This window comes from Peromyscus maniculatus, chromosome 18 (genome assembly GCF_049852395.1).
Source record: "Peromyscus maniculatus bairdii isolate BWxNUB_F1_BW_parent chromosome 18, HU_Pman_BW_mat_3.1, whole genome shotgun sequence".
NCBI classification, from domain to species: Eukaryota; Metazoa; Chordata; class Mammalia; order Rodentia; family Cricetidae; genus Peromyscus; species Peromyscus maniculatus.
Genome location: NC_134869.1, coordinates 11,950,879 through 11,967,927, shown reverse-complemented (window position 1 = coordinate 11,967,927; position 17,049 = coordinate 11,950,879). Strand labels below are relative to the sequence as shown.

General features: G+C 45.3%; 2 protein-coding genes across 7 annotated transcripts in view; one reads left to right on the top strand and one right to left on the bottom strand.

Annotated features, from left to right (window-relative positions):
- Tdg (thymine DNA glycosylase) overlaps window positions 1-15,835 on the top strand; it is a 26,890-nt gene extending 11,055 nt beyond the window's left edge. For 3 of the 5 annotated variants that reach the window (XM_076554561.1, XM_076554563.1, XM_076554560.1), the window contains exons 2-10: window positions 1,748-1,881; window positions 4,660-4,901; window positions 6,424-6,493; window positions 8,555-8,690; window positions 8,861-8,943; window positions 9,034-9,128; window positions 12,706-12,877; window positions 13,496-13,621; window positions 13,973-15,835. In XM_076554561.1, the coding sequence (XP_076410676.1) occupies window positions 1,748-1,881; window positions 4,660-4,901; window positions 6,424-6,493; window positions 8,555-8,690; window positions 8,861-8,943; window positions 9,034-9,128; window positions 12,706-12,877; window positions 13,496-13,621; window positions 13,973-14,115 (1,201 nt within the window). In that variant the 3' untranslated portion in view covers window positions 14,116-15,835. The remainder of the gene's footprint in view (window positions 1-1,747; window positions 1,882-4,659; window positions 4,902-6,423; window positions 6,494-8,554; window positions 8,691-8,860; window positions 8,944-9,033; window positions 9,129-12,705; window positions 12,878-13,495; window positions 13,622-13,972) is intronic. The other 2 variants (XM_076554559.1, XM_076554562.1) reach the window with 1 other exon arrangement.
- The window catches only part of Glt8d2 (glycosyltransferase 8 domain containing 2), a 37,077-nt gene continuing 33,452 nt past the window's right edge, over window positions 13,425-17,049 (bottom strand). Inside the window, exon 10 of one of the 2 annotated variants that reach the window (XM_006979868.4) lies at window positions 13,425-17,049. In XM_006979868.4, coding sequence (XP_006979930.1) covers window positions 16,880-17,049 — 170 coding nt within the window. In that variant the 3' untranslated portion in view covers window positions 13,425-16,879. The other variant, XM_076554564.1, reaches the window with a different exon arrangement.

Here is a 17,049-nt window from a genome sequence, read left to right as displayed (position 1 = left end):
TATGACAATAGTTTATTGAGTTGTTATATAATTTGAGAACAGTATTTTAAAGAAATAAGAGTTTGAGGATGGAGAGATAGTTTAACAGTACAGGACCTGGATTTGATGCGCAACACCCATACTATGGCTCACAACGCTCCATAACTCCAAGTCCAGGGGCTCTGACACCCTCTTCTGCCCCCCACAGGCACTGTACACAGACGTCATACATATATACAGACAATACTTTTACACATAAAATTGACCTTTAAAATTATTGTGTGGGGGAGTGTATGTGTGTATGCACACACACATGCGTGTGCTTTGGGTTTTTGGTTTTTTTACTGTGTAGCCTCGAACTCACAGAGATCCGCCTGCCTCTGCCTCCCGAGTGCTGGGGTTAAAGGCTGCGCCACCACCTCCAGGCTCTGTGTACCTGTTCCTATTTTTCCTCACTGGTGCCGACCCTCCTCTCCTGCATCCCTCCTTGAAGACCAAGTGCCTGTTTGCTGGGATTGGGTCCCTGTGGTCTTTAGCGTGCACCACTCTAGCTGTGTTCTCATGGGTAGTCTGTTACCCTGTGTGCCCTTTGTGACCCGTGCTGAGGAACTGAAGTTGATTTCCAGATTGAACAGAACCGGGGGAGTCTACAGTACTGCTCAAGAGCCCCCTTCCAGGCCTCGTGTGATAACTCAGGGTTCCAAGCAGGGACAGAGAAGCAATAGTCAACATCCAGAGTATTTCTCCTCACTTTCATCAGGTGTTCTCGGGGCATGGTGCTCTCACATGGGCTGAGCTGGGGAAGGTGTTCCCAGGGGACTAAACAAAGATTTAAGGGAGCAGAGCTCTCAGCCAGGCAGTGTGGAAAATCTACTGTTACCTTTTATGTGGTGGGGCGGAGGGGAGTGGTTTGAGACAGGGTTTCTCTGTGTAGCCCTGGCTGTCCTGGAACTCTGTAGACCAGGTTGGCCTGATACAAGAGATCTGCCTGCCTTGCTGCCGGAGTGTTGGGATTAAAGGTGTGTGCCACCACTGCATGGCACTTAAAAGTTACCTTTTAACTTGGCATTTTACAGAGATAAGATTAATTACAGAACTGGCTCATTTGACCTTTGCTTTTTTATTTATGTGTGTTTGTGGGTGGATGAGAATGTGTGCACCATCTCTGTGCAAGTGGGTATGGAATTCTGGAAGAGGGTGTCCAGTCCCTGGAACTAGAGTTACAGGAGATTGAGAACTGCCTGACGTGGGTGCTGGGGATGAGCCTGGATCCTCAAGAGAGCAGTGAATGCTCCGTCATGTCTCTCCAGCCCCTGTCTCGAAAACAAACAAACAAAACACACACACAACCCAAAAGAAAACCTAAGTTATATTGTTAGGATGGGGAAAGCCTTGTGTAAGATGGGAAGTAGTGTTTGTGGGGCTATAAATTGTATTTGTGAATATTTTTAATTCATATGGATTCATAGCCCTTCAAGACTATCTACTAGATAGACTATCCTGTGATCTTGTTTCAGGGACAGTGTAGGCACCTTGAGAGGACTGGCAGGTTTCATTGGTGGCACATTGGGCCACCATACACTGTAAGAGTTAACGTTTGTGTAGTGAGTACTTGGTAAAGGTCAGGGAAGAATGTGCACTGAAGAGTAGGCTGTCCTTCTCTCCTGTTACAATGACTACGATCCATCTGGCTATAAAATGGTTGGATTCTGAAGACTTGCACACCTGATCATTTAAACTCACAGCTTCTACCTAATTGTTCTTTCAGCTATTCCCTGGAGCAAGTCCAAGCTTTCTATTCCTTTCCATTTCAACCGATGATGGCTGAAGCCCCTAACATGGCAGTCACGACTGAAGAGCAGATGCCGGCCGAAGCTCCTGCCCAGGAGGAGCCTGCACCAGGTAGTTCTTACCACGCTGCTTAAAACCGTGGGCCCGTCCCTGAACGCCTCCTCCGCTGGTAAAGCGGTTAGTAAAGTTCCACATCTGCACACCGAGTGCTCCGGGGTGGGAGGTGGAGGGGACGACAAGATGGCGACCCGAGACCTCAGCACTAGCATTTGACTTGGTCTAAGGGCTCAGCGGCAGCAGACTACTAACACCAGAGCTCTGATGTCGGGGTAGAATGACAGCCCGTGAACAACAGGAGGGAAGGGGCCAGCTGAGGGCACAGTTGAGGCATGGCAGCCGAAAACCTGAGTGATTGTGTGGCTTCTGGAGCATGGAAGGAAATGGTAGATAATGGGGCCAGACAAGGCAGTCAGGGCGAGTTGACCCCGAGGAGTACACATTCTACTCCCAAGGCAATAGAGAGCCGTCGAGAGATTGGGAGCAAAGAAGTGACTTAAATGGGCATTTGAAAGTGGGTCTGGAGGATACATTAAGAGCAAGACAGGCGTGAAGGCGGGGAGTGGAATAGAGACTTTCTGTAAGCTGGGGAGGAGATGGAGAATATTGGAGAGCATGGGAGAGTTGGGCAATACTCGAGGTGGAATTACTTGGCTGTAGTTCATATATTTCATGAGGACGATGAGGGAGGAGGAGGAGGAACCAGCAAGTAAGTACCTCTCGTAGTCCGTTACATGATTACAATGACATCCTTGAGGCTGGGTGACATTTTTATTGTGGGTTTTTTTTTTTTTTCATTTTGTATGCCAACTACAGATCCCTCTGTCTTCCCTCATCCTGCCCTCCTGCCTCCCCCCCCTCCCCAACCCATCCCCCTATTCCCTCCAACAAGGTAAGACCTCCCACGGGGCGTCAGCAGAGGCAGGTCTAAGCCCCTCCCCCTGAATCAAGGCTGTGCAAGTTGTCCCCCCATAGGTAGTGGGCTCCAAAACCCCAGCTCACGCACCAGGGATGGATCCTGATCCCACTGCCAGGAGCCCCTTAAGCAGACCAAACGATACAACTGTCTCACTTATGCAGAGGGTCCAGTCCAGTCCCGTGGAGGCTCCACAGCTGTTGGTCTAAAGTTCATGAGTTCCCACTAGTTTGGTCTGGTTGTCTCTGTAGGTTTCCCCATCATGATCCTGATGCCCCTTCTTATTGTTATTACTATGTTTATGTTTATGTGTGTATGTCTATGCACATGTGTACCCGGTACCCACAAAAGCCAGAAGTGGGCATCAGATCCCTGGAACTGGAGTTACAGACTGTTGTGAGCTGCCATGTGGGTGCTGGGAATTGAACCTGGGTCCTCTGGAAGAACAACCGATGTGCTCTTAACCACTGAGCACATCCCTGCCCCAAGTGACATTTTTAAAAAGTGTGGTTTTGATTGTTTAATGTTCTATGTGTATGGGTGTTTTCCATGCATTGTCTGCGCACTGCTTACATGTCTGGTACCTCCGGAGGCTGGAAGAGGGTGTGGGATCCCTTGGAACTGGAGTTAGAGATGGCTGTGAGCTGCCATGTGAGTGCCAGGTCTTCTGCAAGAGCGGCCACTCTTAACCACTGGGCCATCTCTCCAGCTCCAAGATGGGGGTGTGCACTGTTCTGAAGGTTCAGGGCATAGCACCAGCATTTGCTCAGCTCCAGGGAAGACCTTCTGGCAGTTGGCACCACAGTGGCAGAAGTTAATGTGAGAGAGAATCCCATCCCCAGACAGGAAGCCACGGCAACAGGCAGGCATTCCCCCAGTTAACCCAAGGACCCTTGCGTGGCCCCACCTCTTAACGGTTCCACAGCTACCGTGGGACGAAGCATCCAAACACAGAAACCTCTGGTGGACAAAGCATTATCCAAAGCATTCTTAGATTTCTGACCTGCAGTTGGTTGCAGGAAGTGCCGCACACTGAGATAAAGAATTAGAAGGCAGAAGATTGAAGAGTGGACGTGAGGTAGCAGCAGCAGTATTTATATTAGGAATGCACTCATAGCTGATATATAGTTCCAGGGCTGCACCTAATTTATCAGCCCGAGCTGCCTCCTGCCTCGATTCTGTGTTTGCCGACCGGGAGCTGGCTTCCCCAGCTGCTGGCCTGTGGTGGTAGAGCCCTGGTAGGGAGTGGCTGAAGCAGCCTTCCAGGCTTTGTGGGACAGACAGAAGCCTGAGAAAACAGGAAAGCATTCAGAGAATGAAGGCCGAGGGAACCAAGGGTTCCTGTTGAATAACCGTAAATCTGTGTTTCTCAGCCTCAGGAGACATCAGCATTGTCAAGAGACGCTTGACCGTCAGGACTGTCAGGCAGAAATGACGGGTGGCGTTACACACTCTAATGGCCAGATTTGCCCTCAGCACACATCGTTCAGCCTTTAAGTCAGTTAAAACCTCTCCCTTTGAGAACAGGGTCTCACTGTAGACCAGGCTGACCTTGAACTCACAGAAGTTCTTTGCCTGCTTCTGCTTATTGAATGCTGGTATTAAAGATGTGCACCACCTTGTCTGGCCTTGTTCAGAAATTTGTTTACTTAATTATTCATGTACTGATTGAATTCCTAAAAAGTGGTTCATAGATCCCTGGAGAAACCAGGAAGCCAAGTGAGATTGTACAGGAAATCATCCTGTGACTGTCATGTGTGCCTAGATGGAGGGAAAAGTAGGGAACACACTGCCGCCCAGTGTTGGGGAATACAAGGCCGGAACTGGAATCCAATAGCATGGGTGTTCCTAGGGCGACTGCTGTGGAATCTCCTGCGGTTTCAAAATTAAAGATTCTGGAAATCACTGTGTTTCAGAGGCTCCAAAAAGAAGGAAAAGGAAAACCAGAGCCTCAGAACCCAAGGACCCCGTGGAACCCAAAAAACCTGCTGTGTCAAAAAAATCTGGCAAGTCCGCAAAATCAAAAGAGAAGCAAGAAAAAATCACTGACACCTTTAAAGTGAAAAGAAAAGTGGACCGTTTCAACGGCGTTTCTGAAGCGGAGCTTCTGACCAAGACTCTCCCTGACATTTTGACCTTCAATCTGGACATTGTGATCGTAAGCATTTTTGTCCTTGGCAGACAGTGAATGTCACTAGAGGATTATCTTAGAGTGGTCCTTACCAATAGCAATCTTCTGAAAAGAGGGTTTCTGAGGCTCTTCTGGGGGTGAGTGGTGTTACCTTCCTGAGGTTGTTACGTGGGGGTGAATAAGAGGTGAGTCTGACGTTGGGACTGCCTGGGTTCAAACCTTCCAACAAGGGAAGGCCCTGGACGGGCCTTCATCTTTACAGTATTTCATTGATAAAACGTGTGACTGCCTCCTTTGAATGAAATAACCCGTGTGAACCACTTAGATTGCGGGATAGTTGATAGTACTCAGTAAATGATGGTACTGGATGGTTTTTGCTTTTTGGTATTTTGAAATACACTCACCGTGTAGCCCTGGCTGGCCTCAAACTTGTAGCAATCCTGGTGCCTCTATTACACGCCTGTGCCACCACATCCAGCCAGCCAGTACTAAATCTGAGCTTCAGTTTATAATGTAAGAAACACTAGAACCTAGTGAACACCGGTGGACAGCTGTGTAGGCGTTCTGGAGAGAAAGTTACTTCCTGGGATGCTGACAGGACATGGCTCGGACTGGCTGCTGGAAGACCTGCATCTTTCCTGACTGCAAGCAGCCTGCCTCAGTGGGGGTCCAGTTGGTTTTTTGAAAAGAGCAGCAGATTTTAGAAAGGAGTTTATGCTGCAACAGTTATAATCAATTCCATTTTATCTGCCACCCCTGTATAAAAGCCTGATTAACCCTGACTTCTTTTATTTTTTAGCATGTAATTGCACAACATACCAAGCTTCATTGTTGCATACATGTACATGATGCACTTTGTGTTCACCGCCCAGTTAACCTCTTGTCCTTCCTTCCTCCTCTTTTTTCTTATCAAATAGTCTGCCTTTTCTTTTTGTCTGTTTTTCAAGACAGGGTTTCTCTGTGTAGCCTTGGCTGTCCTGCAACTCTCTATAGACCAGGCTGGCCTCAAACTCAGAGATCCATTCACCTGCCTCTGCCTCCCTAAAGGCATGTGCTACCCCACAGCTTGGCTTTCTTTTTTTTCTTTTTTTTATTCTTCTCTTACATATTATATCCAGATCACAGTTTCCTCTCCCTCCCCTCCCCCCAAGTCTCTCCCCCCCTCCTCTTCCCCCAGATGCACCCCCATCTCCACCTCCCCTCAGAAAAGAACAGGCCTCCTGGGAGACATCAGCCAGATACAATAAGACCCGGCACATACCATCACATCTAGGCTGGACGAGGCAGCGCAGTGGGAGGGGAAAGGTCCACAAGTAGGCAAAAGAGTCACAGACAGCCCCTGCTCATTTTTTTTTGTTTTTAAATGGAGATTTTTTTTTTTTTTTTTTTTTTTTTTAAGGAAAAACAGAAAATAATTTAGTATACTGCATACTGTAGGGGGTGTGGCGGTAACAGAACAGCCTGCCTTTCACCTGGATTTTGCATATGGAATAAAATGTGATGTTTGTCTGAGTTAAAGCTAAAGCTAGTTAATTATTCTGTTTTCTAGATCGGCATTAACCCAGGACTAATGGCTGCTTACAAAGGGCATCACTACCCTGGACCTGGAAACCATTTCTGTAAGCGTCTACTCCTGAAAAGGCACTTTAGAATGAGCTCTTTCTTTAGGATTCATTAGAGTCTTACAGTCATGAGAATGATGCAAATAAAATGTACGCAGATTGCATGTTTCTCTGAGTCTATACAGGAAAGTCAGGGGTCTGACAGGGTGTGCCATTGTTCACGTTTTTGTATGCTAGGGAGCAGAAGGGCACAGAACAGCACTTTGTGATGCTTTCTGTGGAGCTGGGGATCAGACCAGGACTTCGAGCATGCTAAGCATGTATTCTACACCTGGCTGGCCTCCCTCCCCTCTCTTTGCTCAAAATGTTTCCAAGGTTTTAGATTCTTATTTATTATTGTTATTACTTTTTTTTTTTTTTTAAATTGAGATAGTCTCTTTACGCAATCCTGGCTGTTCAGGAACTACTATACAGACAGCTGGCCTTGAACTCACGGAGATCCTCCTGGTCTGCCTCCCGAGTGCTGGGATAAAAGGCCTGCACTACTATGCCTGGCCTTGTTTTTTTGTTTTGTTTTGTTTTGTTTTTAAAAGAAGGGTGTGTGTGTGTGTGTGTGTGTGTGTGTGTGTGTCCCACAGATACAGTAACAATAGTACTTTGCTATGACAGTGTAGACCTATAGGTCGTGACCCCTTTGGCAAACTTCTATCTCTAAAAATATTTACATCACAATTCATAACAGTGGCAAAATTACCACTATGAAGTAGCAGTGAAAATAGTTTTATGGTTGGGGGTCACTGCAACACGAGGAACTGTTAGGAAGGTTGAGAACCACGGGTGTAGACAAAAGTATTTGTGTTCCTAGATTTTTGTAAGTGTTATTTCCTTGGAGAGATGAAAAGTATTGATTGTGGAGCTGGAGAGGTGGCTCAGCGGTTAAGAGCTGTTCTTCCAGAGCACCCGGGTTAGAGTCCCAGCACCCACATGGTGCCCTGTTTTGGCACCAGCCGCACATATGGTACACAGCACCCTAGGCAGAACACCTTGCTACGGTTGTTTTTCTTTTTCTTTCTTGGTCAGTGTGACACAAACTCAGAGCAATTTGGTAAGAGTTGAGAAATGCCACCACCAGACTGGGCTGTGGGGCATTTTCCTGATTGGGAGGGTCCAGCTCATTGTAGGTGATCCCACCCCGGGCAGGTGGCCCTGAGTTGTGTAAGAAAGCAGGCTGAGCAAGCCAGTAAGGAGCATCCTCCGTGGCCTCTGCATCACTTCCTGCCTCCAGGTTCCTGCTCTGACTTCCCTCAGTGATGGAGTGTGACCTGAGAGACGGAAGTTGAAATAAACGCATTCCTCCACAAATTGCATTTGGTCATGGTCTTTATCACAGCAATAGAAACCGTAACTAAACACACCCATACACATTAAAAAAAGTTTCTTAAAAGAAATTAATTGATTTTTAGATATCATTTATATATAAAATGCTTTGGTATGAGACATTCTCTAAAGACAGTTCCTTTAGAAGAAAATAGCAAAGGCTCGTTCTTTGATAGTGAGCTTTAAAAACAGGTACTGCTACTGGTTGCTCTCCATATGAAGTTGTTCATACGGACAGACCCTTTACCACTGCCTACTAGAGCAGCTCGTGTCCTCACATAATACTTCTTATCTGAGAGTAAGCTTCCAGATGTTTAGGTGCTAATGTACTTTTGAACCCAGCACCATATTGTCCCCCGCCCCCCCCCCCCTTTTTTTAATTCTGAGAAAGTGTGTCTTAGTTTTCTCCACTCTCAAGGTATTTTAGTTTAGTCTGTCGGATAGTCCAAAGGTGGATGGTGACATTACCAATAGCTGGGTGAGAACACGGTTCGAAGCTGTGGTGCAAAGAAGATAATAGTTTGTTGTAGGAAAATGACGGTTATTGAAATCATAGAGATCAGCATGGTATCCAGCCTGCTGTCATTGCTTAATAAGGTATTAGGCCTAGGTACTAATTTTTAATAGACTTAAAGTCCTTTATCTCCCTTCAATTTTAAGAACAGGATGTAGACTATTCCATCAGTTTTCTGGCAAAAGCTTTCCACTTTCTGTGGAAATGACAGCGTCTTCTTTTCACAGGGAAGTGTCTGTTCATGTCAGGGCTGAGTGAGGTCCAGCTGAATCACATGGACGACCACACCTTACCCGGGAAGTATGGCATCGGATTCACCAACATGGTGGAGAGGACGACGCCGGGCAGCAAGGATCTGTCTAGGTAGCTGTAGAGCCTCTGGTGGCGGGGCTCTCGTGTTACTTAGGAGCACTGTGTGTGTGTGTGTGTGTGTGTGTGTGTGTGTGTGTGTGTGTGTGTGTGTGTGTGTGTGTGATGTTTATGGAGCAAACACTGCTGTTTGTGTTCCTCACTGCTTCTTCCCTCAATTTCAGTAAGGAGTTCCGGGAAGGAGGGCGGATCCTGGTGCAGAAACTGCAGAAATACCAGCCCCGCATAGCCGTGTTTAATGGAAAATGTAAGATTTTTATCTTTATATTTGCATCTTTATCTTCTCTCTGCTGGTGTCAAGGGCAGCGTTAAACACGTGTGTGGTTTTCTATTTTAGGCATTTATGAAATTTTCAGTAAAGAGGTGTTTGGAGTGAAGGTTAAGAACTTGGAATTTGGCCTTCAGCCCCACAAGATCCCCGACACAGAAACTGTAAGTCCTCTAAGTACATCTGTAAACCAGCTCCGCAGGGACTTCCAGCTAGCTGGCCTTTTCATTTGTCTCAGACATTGTCATTTTTGCCATGAAAAAAGCCATCTGTTGTAGTAAATCATTATCAGCTTACACTTTCAGACGCAATTAGAGTTTTATTTTAAAAGTTAGCTAAATATCAGAGAAACTGGCTCACCGCTACATTCAGAATATCATCAATGGCAGTTACTTAAAAATTCAGACGGACATATAAACACAGTCTTCATTGGTAAAATTAACTACTTTATTTGTATATTTAATCCCAGCTTAATTTTCGAGCCATACATGGTAGACAGACACCCAGCCAGCCTTCTGTTTGGTACTGCCACACTGCCAAAGATATGAGACAGCCCGGCGGTTTTCTCTCTCTCTCTCTCTCTCTTTTTTTTTTTTTTTTTTGGTTTTTCGAGACAGGGTTTCTCTGTGTAGCTTTGCGCCTTTCCTGGAACTCACTTAGTAGCCCAGGCTGGCCTCGAACTCACAGAGATCTGCCTGCCTCTGCCTCCCGAGTGCTGGGATTAAAGGCGTGCACCACCATCGCCCGGCGGTTTTCTCTTTTTTTTAACATTTCATTTAGTTATCTATTTTTATGTGTATGGGTGTTTGCCTGGCATATGTCTGTGTACCACATGTGTGCAATGCCAATGGAGGCCAGAAGAGGGCACCAGATTTCCTAGGACTGGAGATGGAGACATTTGTGAGCCACCATGTGGGTGCTGAGAATTGAACCCTGAGCCTTCTCTAAGAGCAGCCAGTGCTCTTAACCACGGAGCCATCTCTCCAGCCCTGTATAGTGATTTCAAACTAATTTCCGCAGCGTATCTGCAGACATTTGGTTCCAGTTTTGTTTACTCTTCTTTTTTTAGTACCTAAGTATACAGGTTTTCGGTTGTCTTGTTGTGCTGGGGATCAAACCTAGGTCTTTGTGCACGTCAGGCAATTAGGGCCACTCAGCTATGCCCTGGCCCGCTTACACATGGTTTTCTATACAGCTGTCTTTTACTGTTCAGTTGAAGGGGGCAGGGTAATCGGGATTGAACCTAGGTTTTCTCACATGCTAGGCGAGTGATCTACTACTGAGCTATGTCCACACGCAGCCTTCTTTTTACTTTTTGTTTTGAGACAGAGTCTCACTAAGTTGCCCAAAGTGGTCTTCAAATCGCTCTCTAGTTCAGGCTGGCCTTGGACTGGCCATCCTCCGATTTCAGCCTCCTGAGTAGAGGACGGGATTAGAAACCTGTGCCACCAGGCCTACCCTGTACACAGCTTTCTAAAAACCACATGGTGCACACTGACGCAGAGGCAGGTGGATCTCTGTGAGTTCGAGGCCAGCCTGGTCTATAGAGTGAGATCCAGGACAGCCAGGGCCACACAGAGAAACCCAGTCTCAAAAAAAAAGAGCCCCAACTCTCTCCCTCTCTTTCCTATAAACACTTGATTGGTGAGCAATCCTAGTTTGTCCTCTCGATTCGATAAACACCATGACGAAAGGCAGCTTGGGAAGAAGAGATCTATTTCCACTTACAAATCACACGCCGCCATCGTCGTCGAGGGAAGCAGAAGTGGAAGCAGACTGGAAACACACTGCTCTCTGGCCCCCTCTGGCTCGCTCAGCCTGCTTTCTTATGCAGCCCAGGCGCTGGGGCTGGAGAGATGGCTCAGTGGTTAGAGCACTGGCTGCTGTCCCAGAGGACCTGGGTTCAATTCCCAGCAACCTCATGGCAGCTCACAACTGTCTGTACCTCCAGTTCTGGGGGATCTGGCACCCTCACACAGACAGACGTGCCGGCAAAACACCCACGCACATAAACTACATCTTAAAACAAACAAAACAGGATCCGGAAGGATGGCGCTCCTCTTAGTGGGCGGGGCTCTCCCATATATTAGCAGTTAAGAAAACGCCTCCTGGGGCTGGCAAGTTGGTTATTGACTGGGTTACGACATTTGCTGCCAAGCCTGACAACCTGAGTTCAGTCCCCAGACACACATACTGTGGAAGGAGAGAACAGACTCCCTCCCACTTGTACACACTTGTACACACACCACATGCCCCCCACCACCACCCCGCACCCCAAAATGAGAAAGCGCTTACAGGCAAGGCCCAGGCTAGTTTGATCTGGGTAATTTTTCAGGTGAAGTTCCTCTTCACAGGTGATTGTTGATCTGGGTCAGTTGATAGCCGAGAAGTAACCGTGGCAACGGGGACGGTCCTCTTGCATTTATCTTAGACACTGTACTCTTGACCATAAACTAAGAAGCCACTGGTGTTGCTAGTGATTTAGCTCAAAGAGAAAATAGTTTACTTTCTTTTACTTTGTGTGTTTGTGGGTGGGGATCTCACTATGCAGACTAAGCTCAAACTTACAGAGATCCACTCGTCTCTGCCTCCTGAGTGCTAGGATTAAAGGTGTGCACCACTATACACAGAGAGTCTACTCTGGGTCATTTTAATTAAAGAATATCTTGAAAATGTGCTGTTATAAAACATGCTAACATACTCACCTGCATGTCTGTATCAATTAGGAATTTCTCTAAATATGCTATAGTCAAAGCAAAATAATTATATGATGAGGAAGCCTCAAAGCAAAATAATTATAATATATGATAAAGAAACCAACTTTAAAAATCACCATAGATATAGTAGTCCATCACCTCACTTGTGTGTAGAGAGGACAGAAGCAACTTCTGCCCTTTGAAGGACAATTTGTCACCAACCAAAATGATAAATTAAGTGTCTTTCCCTGTAGCTTTCTACTTCTGGTATTTGTTTGTTTGTTTGTTTTTTGAGACAGAATTTCTCTAGTTTTGGTGCCTGTCCTGGATCTCGCTCTGTAGCCCAGGCTGGCCTCAAACTCACAGAGATCCACCTGGCTCTGCCTCCCGAGTGCTGGGATTAAAGGCGTGCGCCACTACCGCCGCCCAGCTACTTCTGGTATTTTATTCAACTTCTTGGGAAATCTCCAAAGTAATGATGTATAAAGCTTATTCCTATAGTCGATAAAAGAACTCATGACAACCTAAATCTACAATTGGCTCGGGTTAATAAGTTATAAAAGGCCTGGATAACTTTGTTTAAAAGGCTTTTTTTTTTTTTTTAACTTGCTAAATGGTCAGAACATCTCTGCGATGCACTGTTGGGTGAAGAGGAGAGCGGGGTATGGGGAAGTAGAGCACATTGTGTTTGTGTGTTAGGAAAAGGGATGTGGGGTAGTTGATACCCTAGATGCCTTGGATTGGCCACGGACACCTCGGGGACTCCTGCGAGGGATTGTCTCAGCAAAGGGAGCTGAGTGGACAGAGAGCTGGGAGGGTAAACGTCAGCATAAATGCTGCGCCCCTTCTGTTCCTCTTGAATCGTGAAGTGTGTATTTACTGTGGAAAGAAAAGACTTGATTGATAGAGGAACACTGCGGGGAGCCATCTCTTAATTTAAGTTTCAAGTTATTATGCCAAATGAAGGTAAGTTTTTCTGACCACAGTGTGAGTAATTTCAATCAAATGTTAAGATCTCTGAACCTTTAAAACTTGTTGATCCCAGCTCTGCTACGTCATGCCATCTTCCAGTGCCAGATGTGCTCAGTTTCCTCGAGCCCAGGACAAAGTTCACTACTACATTAAACTGAAGGATTTACGAGATCAGCTGAAGGGCATTGAGCGCAACACAGACGTCCAGGAGGTGCAGTACACGTTCGACCTGCAGCTCGCACAAGGTTTGCTACCATTCCCTCCCCTCATCAATGACCTGTGTGTCTGCAACAGAAAGGAAGGTGTGGATTTCGAGCAGGAAGAAGGGAAATTTTATTGGAGCCAGATGCTCTGGTAACGGATTTTAATGTCTGTTCGGGTCTCCTTGTACCATGGTTTCCCTGTTTTGGGTCTAAGGACCGCCTCCCTGCCTAAAACTGAGTGTGGTGGATTTTCCCAGTTCTTACAAGCTAACTTAGTATATGCTCCAAAGAATTGTAAGAACAACAGCAAATGGGGCTGGGGAGATTGCTCAGTGCGTAAAAACATTTGTTGATCTTGCAGAGACCAGGTTCGGTTCCCAGAACCCACCTCAGATGGTTCACAGTCACCTGTAATTCCAGTTCCGGGGGATCCGTTGCCCTCTAGCCTCCTTGGTCACCTGCACACCTGCATGCATATACACTCATGCAACACACACACACACACACACACACACACACACACACACACACACACACACACACACGCACAAATAAAAATATCAAATCTTAAAAAAAAAACTGCAGCAAATTATGTAACTCAGCTGAATTTATAGAAAACTTTTACAACATCAGTTTCAGTCATCTTTACCTTCCCCACAGAGGATGCAAAGAAGATGGCTGTTAAGGAAGAAAAGTATGATCCTGGCTACGAAGCAGCGTATGGCAGTGCTTATGGTGAAAACCCATGTAATAGTGAACCTCACAGCTTTCCTTCAAATGGGCTAAGTATGTTCCCATCCAGATTTGTTCCTTTCAGGGGATTGGGAGGCGATGGGCATGTAATAGAAAAAGAAAGTAATTGTTAGAGATTTAGGGATACTAATCTAAAAATGTAGTTAAGGGACTAAAGATTTTCACATCATTTTCTTAATTTATGGCTTCTAAACAACCCACTAACATCTCCCTCCTTGAATAACAAATGATGATTTCTCAGTCCTCGATTTGAAAAGCTAGTAGAAACTTAACACTGTTTTTAAAAACTTGCTAGTATCTTAATAATTTTTTAATGCACTTTAAAGATCTCCCGATAAGATCAGTTGAAACTTGACAATGAACTAAGATTCTTTCCCTTCCTAGCAGCTGACGGTGCGGAGCCGAGAAGAGAAGCGGCCCCTGGTGACCTTCCAAATGGGCAGTGGATGGCACAGTCATTTACAGACCAGATCCCGTCTTTTAACAATTGTGGGACCCACGAACAGGAAGAAGGAAGCCATGCTTAATGACGTGCTTCTCAGCTCTGCTCAATGCTGCAGTTTTAATGCAGTTGGCAGGGCCTCGAACCTCAGTTTCCTAACTAAAGAGTTAGTATTTCATAGTACTTTACGCTAGTGGTGTAATTATATATGGAGCAGTTACATGGTAGGGTCAACTGTATGAACCTATGTAGTCTGGAAGGAAAAAAATAGGGTGTTTTCTACCTGAGTTTTGTATTTGAATTACCCATCATCCCAGCTTTTTATATACTATATTTCATTTATGAAGAAACTGGTTTTCTTTGGGGAGTTACTTTGATGTAATTTTAAAACGCAACAGTCTGAATATTTATAGTTGATTCTTGACTGTGCATACCTATATATGCCATTATCCCTTTTAATGCCTCAGAGGGGCATGCTAGAAAGAATCAAACTGGTAAAGGCAGATGTGCCAATTTCCATGGAAGAAGCTAACCAACCCTCAGTGGAGTCTGGTTAGTTTTGGAAGCTGGGGGTAAACTCAGAACTTCCTAGTCACACTCTCCAGATGGTGTATATGGCAGTTGCTTAGTAATAGAATCAGAGTGTGGTCTGACCTGATGGGCCTAAGCCCTGCCTTCGGCCTCCTGCTCCTGTGTGCTGGTCCTCTCAGAGACAGAAACTGTTTGCTGAGCTGGTAGGTTCCTGAGAACGCTGTAGACCTTTTAAGTTTGCCAATTGTGTGTTTTACTGAATTTCCCCGTCAGTGTTTATCACTGTTCTAATTTTATCCTTGACTGGAAAGTGGTAAGAAATGAACTTTCAGGGAGAGCAACAGGATGCTGGAGGTGTTTGATAATTCTGTTTAAACTGGTGCTGTGTGTACATGGGATGTACTAAGATAATGTAGAATTTTTCTTGCTAGTTAAAACTAATGAGTCAATAATTTAAAAATGATTGTCACTACTGTTTGTTACTGTGGACCAAGTGAACCTCATGAAAAGGTTGGCTGGAATTTGTACCTTTGTAAAGGTTTCTAACGCATTTTCCATGGTGCTACAAATAGTCCAGCCCATTGGGGCTGGTGGATATTAAAACCGGGTATTCAGAAATACCTAGTACATTCAGTCCTGATCACTCATGAATATTCTGACTTGATGCATACCCAAGGAGCATGCTGGTTTTGCAGTATGAAATGTCTGTGCGGTGTTTATATTCCACAGAGGTTAAGTAGTCTGCAGAGAAGCAGTTTCTTGTGAATCTTAACATGCCTTTTAGCTGTGGCAATGATGGATTTTATTTTCCTTATGTCTAGTCGAGCCGTGTAGAGTCATGTTATTTAAAAGGTGTACTGCACTGCTGTTTACATGGACATTTTGTGCGGGTGCTTTGAAGTGCCTTGCATCAGGGATTAGGACCAGTTGAATTATTTTTTTCATGGGACTATGTAAAGCATGTAACTAGGTATTGCTTTGGTATATAACTGTTGTAGCTTTCCCATAGATTTCCTTGAGTAGAGAAATACCTTTAAATTATGTCACTCTGGAGAATGGGTGTGAGGGTCTTCCGAAACAGCCCAGCGTTTTTCATTGAATGAACATTCATTTCATTGAAATTTCATTTCATTGAACATGGCAAATGAGTTGTAAATGTTGATGTATCCTGCACATGACAGGATGGGGTTTTCTCCATTATAATACTGAGATTTTAAATTCATATGAAAGTCTGGATGGTTTTTACAATAAACATTAAGAATGGCTATGCTTAAGGAACAGGCTTTTCTGTAGAAAGTCTTAATGGTGTTCTTTGCTTTAAACCTGAAGACAGTTTACTTTCTATTATATTTAATTTGTAGAGTAATACATGAGGAAAATCATAAAAACTTGAATATTTTATTTGTACAGATACCTTGTGTGTGTGTGTGTGTGTGTGTGTGTTTTGTTTGTTTTTTGAGACAGAGTTTCTCTGTGTAGCCCTGGCTGTCCTGGAACTCATTCTGTAGCCCAGCCTGGCCTCTAACTCAACAAAGATCCACCTGCCTCTGCCTCCGCCTCCCAAGCTGGGATCAAAGGCATGCAACACCACCAAGCGATATTTATATTTTTTTAGTTTTAATTTTTTATAAAGGACAAAACTGAGCCGGGCGGTGGTGGCGTACACCTTTAATCCCAGCACTCGGGAGGCAGAGCCAGGCAGATCTCTGTGAGTTCGAGGCCAGCCTGGGCTACCAAGTGAGTTCCAGGAAAGGCGCAAAGCTACACAAAGAAACCCTGTCTCGAAAAACCAAAAAAAAAAGGGGGGGTGGGGACAAAACTGGCAACCTGTTAAAAAATTTAAGAAAAAAACAAAAAACCTACAGCCAGGCATGGTGGCACATGCATTTAATTCCAGTACTTAGGAGGTCGATAAGTGAGTTCTAAGCCAGCCAGGGCTATATAGAGAGATCCTATCTTATGCAAAATCAGAACCAATAAGAACAGCTACAAAAATACCTAAATGAAAAATTAGGGACTTTTAAAGTTTTCTGATGTAATTGTCATTCAAGTCCAGACCAGCCTGGGGTACACAGTGAGACCCTGTCTCAAAACACCAAGAAGAGAGGGGAAGGGGGTGAAGGGCCAGTCATAATTACCACTTGAACTTCAAGAAGTTAGGTCTGCCTTTGGTCCATGGTTGAACATGTAACACAGTTTTTGCTTCTTCCATTGTAGATCTATGTGTCCGAGGTGCCGCTCCTAAAGAACAGGGCTAGGGGAGGATGCAAAGGCTGATGCCATTTTTGTCCAGGGAATACTTGAAGTGTCGAGGTGTGTCATCTGTTGTGGTGGAGTTTAAAGATCCCCGCAGGGTCAGGAACAAACCAGCTCTCCCATAAGTCGTTGTGAACACTAGGAAAGTCCCAGGGCTTATGTCTTCCGTTCCAGTGAAGTAGTTTCGCGTCCTGCAGAAAACGCTCCGAATATCTTGCGTCAGGGTTCCAGC